The sequence below is a fragment of the Schistocerca gregaria genome, chromosome 8 (genome assembly GCF_023897955.1).
Source record: "Schistocerca gregaria isolate iqSchGreg1 chromosome 8, iqSchGreg1.2, whole genome shotgun sequence".
NCBI lineage: Eukaryota > Metazoa > Arthropoda > Insecta > Orthoptera > Acrididae > Schistocerca > Schistocerca gregaria.
The window spans coordinates 271921835-271934723 of NC_064927.1; the positions used below are offsets into that span (position 1 = coordinate 271921835).

General features: G+C 36.5%; 1 protein-coding gene across 3 annotated transcripts in view; it reads left to right on the forward strand.

The window, feature by feature from the left end:
- Nucleotides 1-10808: 10808 nt before the first annotated feature.
- Nucleotides 10809-12889, forward strand: part of LOC126284849 (uncharacterized) — a 60231-nt gene continuing 58150 nt past the window's right edge. Inside the window, exons 1-2 of one of the 3 annotated variants that reach the window (XM_049984078.1) lie at nt 10809-10950; nt 11390-11589. In XM_049984078.1, coding sequence (XP_049840035.1) covers nt 11438-11589 — 152 coding nt within the window. In that variant the 5' untranslated portion in view covers nt 10809-10950; nt 11390-11437. Of the gene's footprint in view, nt 11237-11389; nt 11590-12889 lie in introns of all 3 variants that reach the window. The other 2 variants (XM_049984076.1, XM_049984077.1) reach the window with 2 other exon arrangements.

Sequence of the window (12889 nt, forward strand, 5' to 3'; positions counted from 1 at the left end):
TGAGGTAAACTCATATCAGAAACCATGCTGGTTCTTATGCAGATAGCTTCCTGTGGAAGAGAGTAATGTCACTAGCTTGGAATCAGCATGAGTGAGTGATATAAAAGGGCATCCTGTGCAGTGTGCATCCATTCCTTTATACATTACAGTACACCAGTTGTATTCCAGATATCTGGGTTGTGGAAAAAATTCAGAGATGTACATTTCCTTGTAATGAAATGACTTAATATTACAAACACTGTTGTATTACATTGGTAAATATACAATAACATGAAAAATCAAGATTGATAGTTTCTGTGAGGGTACTCTTCAATGATGTAGAAGAGTTTGCCCAACAGAATACTCCTTAATTCAATCTTAAACTGCAGCACATTATCTATATGACATGTCATGCACTCTGATAAGTTGTTGAGTACATTTGTATCCATATACATGTCTCCTCTGGCGAAGTCTTTGCGGAGGTTGTGTGTGCTTTTATTGTCATATTTATGTTTTCTTTAATTTTTGAAAAAAGATAAATTTTGGTAATGCCTAAGGACATTAATAGCTTTACCAATAATATTGTGAAATAGTTGTCAAAATACCAAGTTCTATTTCATAGATCTCTGCACAATATTCTGGTATTAACATCAGGAACAATTCTTATAACTCTCTTCTCTAGTACATACATACTGCCCCTGTAAGTTGAGTTTCACAAAAACATATTCCATAACTCACATGTGAATGGAAGTATGCAGTATGAATTAGTTTCTTCATCTTTAAATCGCTTCTCATAGTAATTTGTCTAATACAGATTTCCTGAATTAAGCTCTTTCATTCACTCTAAGCAGTGCATTTTAAAATTAAAGTTGTGATCTAACAACAATCTCAATAAGTTAACATTTTTACATATAGTATTTCACTGTTTGAGGTGACTATTTTTATGGCTTGTGTAATTCTGTGAGAAGTGGAGGAGAGTGTTGTACCTGGGTATGTGTACCTAAGAACACATGATGGTTCCTGGTTGGTGTTTCAATCTGGTGCCTGATTTTAGAATCATACAGAAGAATGCACGCTAGAAACCACCATAAGCAGTTTCCACTGTTTTGTACTGTTTTTGTAACTCGATGTGAGATTGCGTTTTGTGTCGAATTTGTAGATATTACCAGTTCTAGATATGTAAGTGCTGTACAAATTTTTAAAGCTATTTGGAAGATATATTTAGTTTTTCTCTTACAGGATTTTATGATACATAAAATTATGTGTATTTTTGAAACTAGTTACATAATGTGTGGGTGGTTCAATCATACTTGATTAGTTGTCCACCATCTTGTCCACTGAAATGGATGAAGGCCATCTACCATAGGACACGTGATACTTACAAATGAACTGAGTTAATATCTTGACAGTGTTCCCTGTCTTGAAAATGAAAATTTCTGTTGATTGTCAATAGCTTCTATTCCAGAATATTTAACTTCTATCTGGTTTTCGATAACCTTCTTTATTTGGTTTTATACTGATTATTGGTGTGTAGTTCAGTAAGACACAGACTATAAAAGAACTGGCAAGATTTTCTCGATTGTAACACTTGCAGATTTGTTCCTAGGCACATGACCATGTTGTACCTTGGAACAGCATTTCACATTTCGAAAAACCTAATTCTTCCAGGGTAATTTTTGTAATTTCAAAAAAACGTCCAGTACACTTAAAATTAATGCTATCCAATCGAAATGGAGTAAGAAAATATGTTCTATTATTGTACTAGCTAGTGGTAGCAGAGAGAAAAGTGTTCCAAGGCTCAACATTCTCCCCTAGTATACTTTAGCTAACAAGTCTTCCTGGAATTCAATGGCACCATACGTTGATTTTTCGAACATTTCGTTAGCTGCTTTTTCACTATGAGGACTGGTCAGTCTCTGCTGGTATTCTGTCACAAACACTGCATATAAACATGAATATTTGATATAAGTGGTCCTCAGTAACAATATTATGTGAAATGTGCAGCTAATTACGAGAGCACACAGAAATAAGTGTGATTTGTGGACTATGGAGTGCCAACTTATTTCACAGTTATTGCATTGACCTTGCCAGCAGTATATTTTGCTTGGTAAATAACTCAAAAGAATTAATTAACTTTTGTTGTGGTGCTTTTCAAGATAAATAATATCATGAAGTATAACATCTTAGAAAAGTAATTGTTGCAAAGATTGAAAATTTTTGTCAGGCAGAGTAATCTTTGTGAATTGGGAATATTTTGACTGAAAGTTATAGTGAAGGATTACATTAGAGTAGTCTAAAATATTATCAGAATCAAGATAAAATTTTCTTGAAATAATTTGGCATTAAATTAAAGAAGAGGCATTACTGTGATAGTTGTGTTCTCTCATGGACATTTAATAAGGGATTTTGGAGCTATAGACTTACGCTGTACACTGCATCGAAGTCGTTGCCGCCATGTTAGTAGGCCTTAAACATTAGCAGACTACTGTTTACAATTGCTCCTTGTTCTTAATTTCTGTTCTGCCGATGCAATAGTGCTTTTAAATAGTAATATTACAGTGCTTTCATGAACAATACATTCTCAGGAAGGCATTTTCAGATGATTTTCTGGTGTTAAAAGGCATATTTGTCCAGTAACACAAAGTATTTGAGCCCTTTAATGTAACTTTCTTTTTATTACACATTTTGAATAACCAAGCTGTGAAGTTGGTGATGTGAAAAAGCTGCATACATAATCAGATATTTTCGTTAATAGAGAATGATGAAACTGTTATTCCATCTATATCCTCCTCCTGAAAACACTGAGATGAGAGCATATTCTATCATGTCTAGACAGTTTGCAATATTTCCTTGCTACAGCGTTCAACCAAAGACCTCTTATACTTGTATTAAGCAAATCTAAAGTCAAACTACAGAAATAAAACCACTGCAGTAAAAAAAAAAAAAAAAAAAAAAAAACAGAACAACTAGAATTCATGTATGTAAAAGAAAATGTCGCTTGCATGAGATCACTTACCAATGAAATGTGGTTCCTTCACACTTTAGACTACTTTCAAAACGAGTAGAACGTATGTAAATGATGCAAGATGGCATTCTTTATGAAAATACTTCCAACAGAAGCTAATGTTTGGTCATAGTGACGTGGCAGACGTTGGCTTCAAGTCGGTGATGTTTTGGCAACTCCTTTATTATACCTCAATGAGCTCTTTACCGGTCAGTTACAGAGTTTGTGACCTATGGAAAGCATAGCAACAGAAGAGACATTGAATCTAGATCATGGTAATTTCTCGAGATTCAACTTAAATATTGCTCACAAATAATGTTGGAAGGGTTTTTATGCTTGATCCATAGATGTTAGGACCTCGAATACTTGAAAAGTTCTCTGGACAGACGACTGTTGCTGCTATCAGGAATATAAAGCATAAATAATCTACCACGACTTACCCTTTTACTACCACCCCTCAAAGACGTCATTGATACAGAACGATTGTGAGAGGTTACTTGAGCAAATTGGAAACAAATGTTGTTGAATAATCATATCTGCATAATTGCATCTCATCATTAATAAGTTATTGAATGTGTATTATTAATTTCGCCAAACCCAATGCAGACATTAATCAAACACTGTCCAACTGAGACATAGTCTGTTATACGGTCTCACATTGTACATACCCTATTGATCCCATGCAGCACTGTAGATAGATTGGATATCTTGATGTGTGACCCAGATGGTCAGGGTCCATGTGTAGTAAGAAAGAGATTTTTCAGCTCAAGAACTGGTGGGGAAGCATGGTTGGATTCAAATATGGTGTGGTCATAATAGAGCGCTTTAACATCAAAATTCGATTCAAATCCAGATACAAATGTCTGTAATGGCATATTTTGTTTCCACTCTGCAATAAAATCAATAACATCCGTTTTGTCACATTACTTCGATACACATGATCTAGCACACGAGTAGGAGGGGAAGCGTAATCACTCTCACTCTTTGCATAAAAATAAACTGTTCCATAATGTTTGTTGCGATACATAATCCGCAAGAAATGATATCTGGGTGGGCAAGAGGTCCCAATAAGTTTTCTGAGTATCACTGTTCACTTCATAGTGAATTTTCACTCTGCAGCAGATTGTGTACCGATTTGAAATTCATGGCAGATTAAAACTGTATGCCATACTGGGACTCAAACCTGAGTCCATTGCCTTTAGTGGGCAAGTACTCTACCAACTCGTACCTGTGTACGACTCATGACCCACATTCACAGCTTTACTTTCATCAGTACTCAGTTCCTACCTCATACAACAAGGTACAATTCTGGCTAATTTTCGTTTTCCAATTTTTCTATGTCAGAGACACTAATGTCTCTGTAAGGACGATAGTAGTGAGTCTCTACCTTCTTAGCATCTTTTATAACTATAGTCTGTGAATTGTGATCTGATAAGTGCATTTCATTTATTAGGCATTTATACCTATTGGATTCAACATTTGTGACTATAAACTCATTGGCAGATTGAGTGTTCTTACCCAGTCTGGTAAAACTCTGAACAATATTATGAAATATGAAATACTGTATATTGTAAGCAGAGTGCCAATCTCTGCTTTGAATCACGTACATGAAAAATATGTACAAAAAATAATATCTTGAAAATTCTAAATGAACCATTTTTGGCCTAATCACAAAATCCACTAGCTGAATTATCTCAAATGTAAACATTTAAGTAAAGAATACATTTAGCCTACACAGTGTGTAACAGCTAATGTGGCACCAGCTGCCAGCAGCAAGGGAAAACAAATTTAAAATCCAATTCTATCAAATAAAAGGTATTATATACTGAAAGATTACATCATCTATGAAAAATCTGAAGTAACTTAATTCTACATGTATGCGAGAAATGATGAAAAAATACAAAGATCTGATACAAACACATGATACTGAAGTTCGATCAAACTGAGGTTTACTGAAGCTGTGGGAAAATATTGTGTTGTTCTTAATCACAAAGCCTTGTCCCACTAACTTTTCTTTGCTCTGTTCTTCACGAACCTCACGGGGTATACTAAACATAAAAGACAATGTATAGTCTATATTTAAACTACAAGCATTTATTTTTGCTAAAGCATATACCTGTATAAATTAACAGCAGACTTTTCATATGTTTTTGTGTATACTAGGTAAAAGGAGTAAGCTTCTTACAAAGCTTTACTTTTGTATTTCGATGAATAACACATGCTGTTGGGAACATTTTGGCATCAAACATAAGTCGCTGACTTCACATTTATGGCGTTAGGTAAAGGTCACTGTCTAACACACATAGTCACAGCACTCACTGCTGGAAAAATTGTTACTGTCTGAGGTTTGGAACGACACTAGCGCCACTAGTGGCGAGAAAGCCAGCGATAAACTAATTTTTGTTTTTATTATGTTCTGTTTAATTAACGAAATGTTGGTTATACCTTTAGGTTCCAACCATTATCAAATAATCAAGAGATATGAATACTCATGAAGTGAATGTAAAAATAGGTAAATCTCATTGAGAGCTAAGTTATACAATCTCTGGTTAGCAGCTGGTTAAGTTCTCTTCTCGGAATAGCACGACAAACGTGTTGTACAAACTCGGAATGATGCCTAACACGAGAATAAATTTAAGAAAACTTAACTGACGATATCTGGCCAGTTACTGATCTTAACTGGGAATACGTTTTCAAGATGGGAGGAATAGTGACAGGTACAGACAGCGATGACAAGATTTTGGCTGAACTGTTCATGAGAATGAGGAAGGAGAAGAAAGTGAGACGACACTGATTCCGAACTTATATCCAGATATCCCTTATCAAATGAAGCTGTACCTCGCCTTTTCACCGTTTTATGTGAGAAACTGGGGCATATGGCAGACAGGCGAGACTATATCTCTGTTTTCTTAAATAATACTGTTTGTTTGCAGTGATACGCATTTGATTCCAATACTGTCATGTTATTTATCTAAATCAAGCCCACAGAAATGACGCTTGATGCAACAATAGTCTTGTTTATCTGGCTGTGTTACAGTTCTTGCAGCAGTGGAAATTACTGTTTCGATTCATTTTGCAGACAATGCCATAACAGACTTAACAAAATCGAAAAAGCACGCCGTTTATGTGTACTACTTGTATGAACAGTGTATTTCTGTTTTAGACAAAAGATCGACTTTTCGTGTTGCAAAACGTTTTGGTAAGACTGTAGTGTCTGAGCTTCACTCACTCAGTAGCACAAAATATAGTTCCACTGTGTATTATTTTGGGAATGCCCCTTTTTGAAAACGCCATAGCAGTGTCAGAAGCTTGAAAATATGGTTCAGAGCAACAACATTGTTTCCATCTGGCATTATTCACTGAAGCCTTTGAACTACTTATGTTTACCCAGGATAAGTTTAGCACAGTTAGTTTAGCAAGAGAGCCAGCATTTATCTTTTTTTTAATGTTAATGTTTCCCCCACTCTAGAACATAGCTGTTGTGGTTCTCAGTTATTAGTATTAGTCATATAAGTCCACTCATATTTATTATAAAATAGTTCTGTATATGTATGTTAAATAAAATGTAAATATCTGTATCTAGGGCCTCCTGTCTGGGAGACAGTTCGCTGGGTGCAAGTCTTTCGATTTAACGCCACTTCGGCGACTTTTGCATCTATGGGGATAAAATGATGGTGATTAGGATAACACAACATCCAGTCCCTGAATGGAGAAAATCTCCGACCCAGCTGGGAATCAAATCTGGGCCCTTAGGACTGACTTTCAGCAACTGGGAGTGGACATATGTATGTTATAAGAGCAAAACAGGAATCTCGTTATTGAAGCGCATAGTTGTAGCATGTAAAAGGAGTGCCTGGAATGCTATGATTTTAACTTCCTTGAACATCAGGTTATTTTAAGTGTCCTCCATGACATTAAATTGCAGATACGTGAACGTAACTTAAATCAAAATATCTTGAACTTGTATGGAGTACCATTTTTCTTACATTGGTGGCTTTATATTGTTGTTTAATATAACAAAATATTTGATAATACACCAATGTCCTGAGTTCACTCAGCAACAGCTACAGCAGGAAATATTGTTCACTCATATCTCCCATTGGGACAACAATCTTTTAGTGTATGCTTCAGACCAACAAAATTATACACCACCTAGTATTATTCCCTTAAACATCAGAATTATTTGTTTTTACTCAAACTAAGTTTAGCACAGTAGAATTGACAGGAAAGTCTGCTTTTTTAGAATTTTATGGCTGATAGCTGTTGTATTCCACAGTTATCAGTATTATCCACATAACCTCGTTCATATTTATCATAAAGTACCTGTTGTCTTTGTGTTAAAAGGACACACATACTTGTTCAACTAATAAGAATCTTGAATTATTGAATCTACATAATTATGACAGTGGAAGAAGTGGCTGGCAAGTTATGTTTTTAGATTTCCCTTAAAAACTGTATCATATCATTCTTTGCTTTCTTTCAGCAATGACTCTGTTCCATCAGTAATCCAGCTACTACAGACACTCAAATATTTTGCCTCTGCTGATTTCCTTCTGTCCATTGGAGACTTCGTTAGTTTTGGCAGGATACAGTCAGCAGGATTATTAAAAGGTTGTGTATGAGACTGGACAACATGCCCAAGACATGCTTTTTTTTACTTATTTCAGTTCTCTGATTTAACTAAGGGAAAATAAATTAACAAATGTGTATGGATTAATACATTTTTATTCTGAAATCAGTTGTTTTAATTTCTGTTTTCAGGTAATAATCTTGAGCTTTATGCTCTTTTTTCAACCAATACAATTCTTCCTCCCTTCTCCAGTTCCTTCAAGCTACTTTTGAAGCAGCACCATCTGCAACTCTGCTTTTCTTTCACATATGAAAACAGGTATTTTTATTCTGAAAACAAAACAGACAGTTCTACAATGAAATGACTGTAGGAAAAAGAAGAAAATAATAAATCCATCTCTCCTTCAGTTACTTCACATTAACTCCCACATTAGAGATGATTGCACAAGCCTAGATTATGTATCAAATAATTACTGTTCCTCAAACAATTATGGTGAGATACAATAACAACAGCCTCCAGTTTGATATGTGCCATAGGTACTTTTCTATCCCATTATTATAAAAAATGGTTCCTTATTGTAAATGTTGGCATCTTATTCTTCATATTCATGCTCAATTTAATTAATAATCTACACCTCACAGAAACATGGTTTACATATGTCCAAGATCTGCAAAAGTGGACGCAGAAACAGTGTTCAATAATTCAGCAAGGGTATTTTCTGTAGAACACCCAATGTTGCCATAATAAGTTAACCATTCTAAGACATAAATGCAACAGCTAGCTAGCCAGTAACAACTCTCATAATTTTCAGTCAAATCAGCCTTCATGATGTCTGTGTTGTCATAGTTTGTTGGATAGACTGAAGAAACCAATTATTTCACAAAGCAGACCGCCTCTCACATTTGCTTCTGTATTATGTACCAACTTACAATTCACTGTCTACCATTTGATGGAATACTATCTTGTGTACAAATTTTTCATCTCAGTCGAAATGAATGTGGCGCCTTTCTGCTGACAATTTTATCGATTAATCATGTATTTCATTATAAACAATTTGGAACTTACATCTCACATTTGGGACATCACCAGTCTGCGCCTCTGCTACCTTTTCTGGGCATAATATAAATGTGCTTACTTATTTAACAAAAAAGACACGTACATCTGTTCTAGCTTGCTCTGTCGATCTATGAGAAGTTGTTTCTGAATGGGAACTTTTGCATTAATTTTCTCACACATTATTCGGAAATCTAGAAGGATCTTTAATGCATCAAACAACAAATACCTGATTATTTAACTAATTTCAAAATAGATCGTTATGTTGTTGTAAATATAAGTTCCCTACCAATTTAGTCAAATATTTTGCAGTAATATTTTCACTGAATGAGACTCCAGCAGTTTTCGTGGCTGATATTACATTTTTGAACTCACAGTACATTCCATCCTCAAACTATCCTCGAGTGTATACCTTTGCAATCTGGAATGTTCTTCATTTATGTTTGATATGCTGTTTCTGCAGGAAACAACTTAGTAAATATGCAGTGACATATGCGAAAATATCCAGAGTGCTCTTCACTTGTTCCCAACTTAAATGGTCATTAATACTATTTCAGGAATAATTATCTGGAGAATAAAACAGCACAGTACAGTTATTCCTCAGTTAGCTAACCCTGCATTTATGCTAAGATAGTACAACTGGCCCTGGTTCGGTTACATGAGCTACAACTTATTCATGTAGAAATACTCTGGAATATGCGAGTAACTGTTGTTGCCTCTGTTTATTATGATAGGCACTTTCTTCGACATGTAACAATTTTGTATAGAGCATAATGATTCGAACATTCTTACACGTCCCTCGACTTTCTAATATGAGCATGAGTATTTTTGTAAATGTAAATACTTCTGCTTCAAAAGTGAATGTGCTGAAGATTCTTGCTATTTTTGGCTTGGATGTAGCAGAATCGTGGGACCAGTTTACAAGAAAATCGTAAATACAATGTCATGTAACGTGCCACTTCGTACCTCCCAGAGTCAGTAGGAAATTAAATGATGACAATTGTGGCGTCATTTTTTAGTTATTATCGATTTTTATGGCACTACATACACACCATATTCTAAAAATTATGTTACAAATAAACGTCGGTATTCGCTTTCATCAGATAACGTAAGCAGAAGTGCTGCTTATTAGCCGCTTGGGGGGACTGCTATCACTTTCGGTAACAAAAATGAGACCGTGTGTTGCGATTGTTTTGTGTGCTCATACTGCAGTTGCATGTGTGATTCCCAGTGTATGGTGGCGCAACTTAAGAGAATCAATTTTTGTCACGCCACAAAAAGCTCAAATAGCTTGTACTTTGTTGCGGCACTTTCCTTCCACCACTGCTCCGTGGCGGCAGTATTTCGAACCACGGTGATAGCTGTCTCAGTTGTCGTGGAGTATTTGCTGCTGTACCCAATTCGATTTCAGTGCCTCTTCATTTTATTTGTGAAAAACGTGCAACCGTGGTCAGCAGGAGCACTTTGGCAGCTGCTGTAACTACAAAAACAGCAACCTACGTTTGAAATTATGCAGCACTGCGATCGCGTGTGTGTGTGTGTGTGCGCGCGCGCGCCTGTGTGTGTGTGTGTGTGTGTGTGTGTGTGTGTGTGTATGGATATGTAGAGGGATGGGGTTGGATATTTGCAAACTAATGTCGTACATCACAATCTTAAAAGATTTTTGGATGAATAAATAAATAAACTTAATATATATAGCCAAAGAAGCGAGTTGTATAAAGTTCGTGAATTGTGAGACCAAGCATTGTCTACATTGTGGATTGTATAGGCTACAGGCAATAGCTACCGAGTGTAATGTTGCGTCTGTTAAACTAAAAATTAGTTATTCGAAACGCTTGTGTCAACGAATGTAATAATACTCTAAAATCTGGAAGAGGGGCGTAGCTGTTAATGATATTCACACGCCGCCTGTTGTTTAGCTGGTCAGACAATATCTTCGTTTACGAGTATTATTCCTTTTATAAATTTTTTTCTGGTCCCTGACTTATCCGTGCGCGAAATCTTTTTTCGGATCTTACATTTGAGCTTCGTCTCCCTTGTATTTAACTTTTGTCAAAGTTCCAGTGCCATAGCCTGCGCTATAACATTCATGCGCCAAATGATTTCAATTGATGCCGCTCTGAAAGCTGTGCAACTACAAAGAATTTGTGGCGTCCTAATTGAACGGTAGCTCACGATGCCGCTGCAGAAAGCGCCACATTAGTTGCGTGTGTGAAACCGGCCTTAGGACTAACATGCCTTCGATGCCTGACATGCATAGTCTTTACGTCAAAACTCTTTGATCGGATATAAACAACGTAGCCAAATTTGAAAGCTGTCGCAGTAGACGCAGAAACTGAAAGTGGTAATTATTGACAATGCTAAACGAACCCCGGAAGGAAATGGGTGAGGCCGGTGCGGAACTTGGTATTGAAGGTCAGAGTAAATCTCCGGTCTTCTTACAAGAAGATTATGACTTGGCGAATACTAATGTGGTGCGATCGGAAGGATATGCGACCATGTTCATTGATCCAGATGTTATAGAATTTTTTCTCAGAGCTGACTCAATTAAGGATAGCGCGGAAGAAGTTAAAACTAGTATTTCGAAGCGTATTGATTATTTGTTGCAGGTTGTGAAATCTAAGATTCAAGTGAGTCGTGTAGTTTTAACTTTGCATTACTTTTAAGTATGAAACCAGCTTATTAATGGACCCTGTTCTTAGAGCATTGCTTAAATTACCTATAAAATGAACATTATTGTATAGTTGTGTGGGTTGGCGTCATAATTGACACTTTATCCGCAGGGCGAAAAGAATATATCCGTCCATGAACTTCTGGATAAGAGGGACGACATGTATACTATGTCAGCGGAAATACTTGTTAAATGTGGCTCATTGCAGAAGTATGAAGAAATCAGGAACATAGTTGTAGAGAAATTGGGAGGAACTGTCTTCGTCAGCGAACCCAGACATTATCACACGCACAGGTGTTTGCAGGACGCGAGGTTAGTAAACCTGTTTGATATAGTTATATCAGTTGATCTTGTAATACCTTGTCGAATGTCATGCACAGTGTTGTGTTGATACATTTTTAACTGGACCGAACAATTTGCATTAAACTATGTCAATGTTTTCGATAAGTAGCAGTATGTTCAACAGTTTGTCAGCCAGGGAAATGTAAAGTGCTGTTATTTTATACTCGTATTTAACTATTTTGTGTTGAACTTTGCACAGTAGTTATTACTTTTATCCCTTGTCCTCCCTTTCAGCCTCAGCTACCTTTCTGCTGCTACTATTTCAGCTATAAAATAACTTGACATAGTATTGTAAACGACCATGGTGAATTTGTATAGTTGACATAATTGTTTTTGAGAGGGAAGATTCTGTCAACTGTTTTATGTGTAATAGTTTTTTATTTTGACGCGTCTTTCATGTGTAGAAAAGTATTTAATGTACCCAAAAGGCTTTTTAAATAGTTTTGCAGTTGTAGTTCCATTCTCAACCAGTTCACATGTGTTTAGATCAGTCAAGCCGCAACCTGTCATTACTGCTTATAGTGATGCCACATTCCAGCTTGACTGATCTGAACAAAGGGTGTTTTGATAATGTGGTCGTACCCTGAAACTAACTGCAAAGAAGTATAAATATAATATGGATTTGGAACTATTTTCATTCTTCCAAAAAACTGATAGTCACGAAGCTTCCAGCAATGATGTCAAATTATACATTAACAACCAAAACAGCCACCGCAGGCTCCTTGTTCGAATTCTGCCTAGTACTAATCTACTCATCAATAATTTTGGGACTTCTAGAACAACTTATACATATTATCAGAATGAGATTTTCACTCTGCAGCGGAGTGTGCGCTGATATGAAACTTCCTGGCAGATTAAAACTGTGTGCCCGACCGAGACTCGAACTCGGGACCTTTGCCTTTCGTGAGCAAGTGCTCTACCATCTGAGCTACCGAAGCACAACTCACGCCCGGTACTCACAGCTTTACTTCTGCCAGTACCTCGTCTCCTACCTTCCAAACTTTACAGAAGCTCTCCTGCCGGTCCGTAGGAGAGCTTCTGTAAAGTTTGGAAGGTAGGAGACGAGGTACTGGCAGAAGTAAAGCTGTGAGTACCGGTTGTGAGTCGTGCTTCGGTAGCTCAGATGGTAGAGCACTTGCCCGCGAAAGGCAAAGGTCCCGAGTTCGAGTCTCGGTCGGGCACACAGTTTTAATCTGCCAGGAAGTTTTATACATATTATGATAAAAGTAGCTGCTTTGAAAGAAGTCACTGTCCCATGTCTTGTATAGGG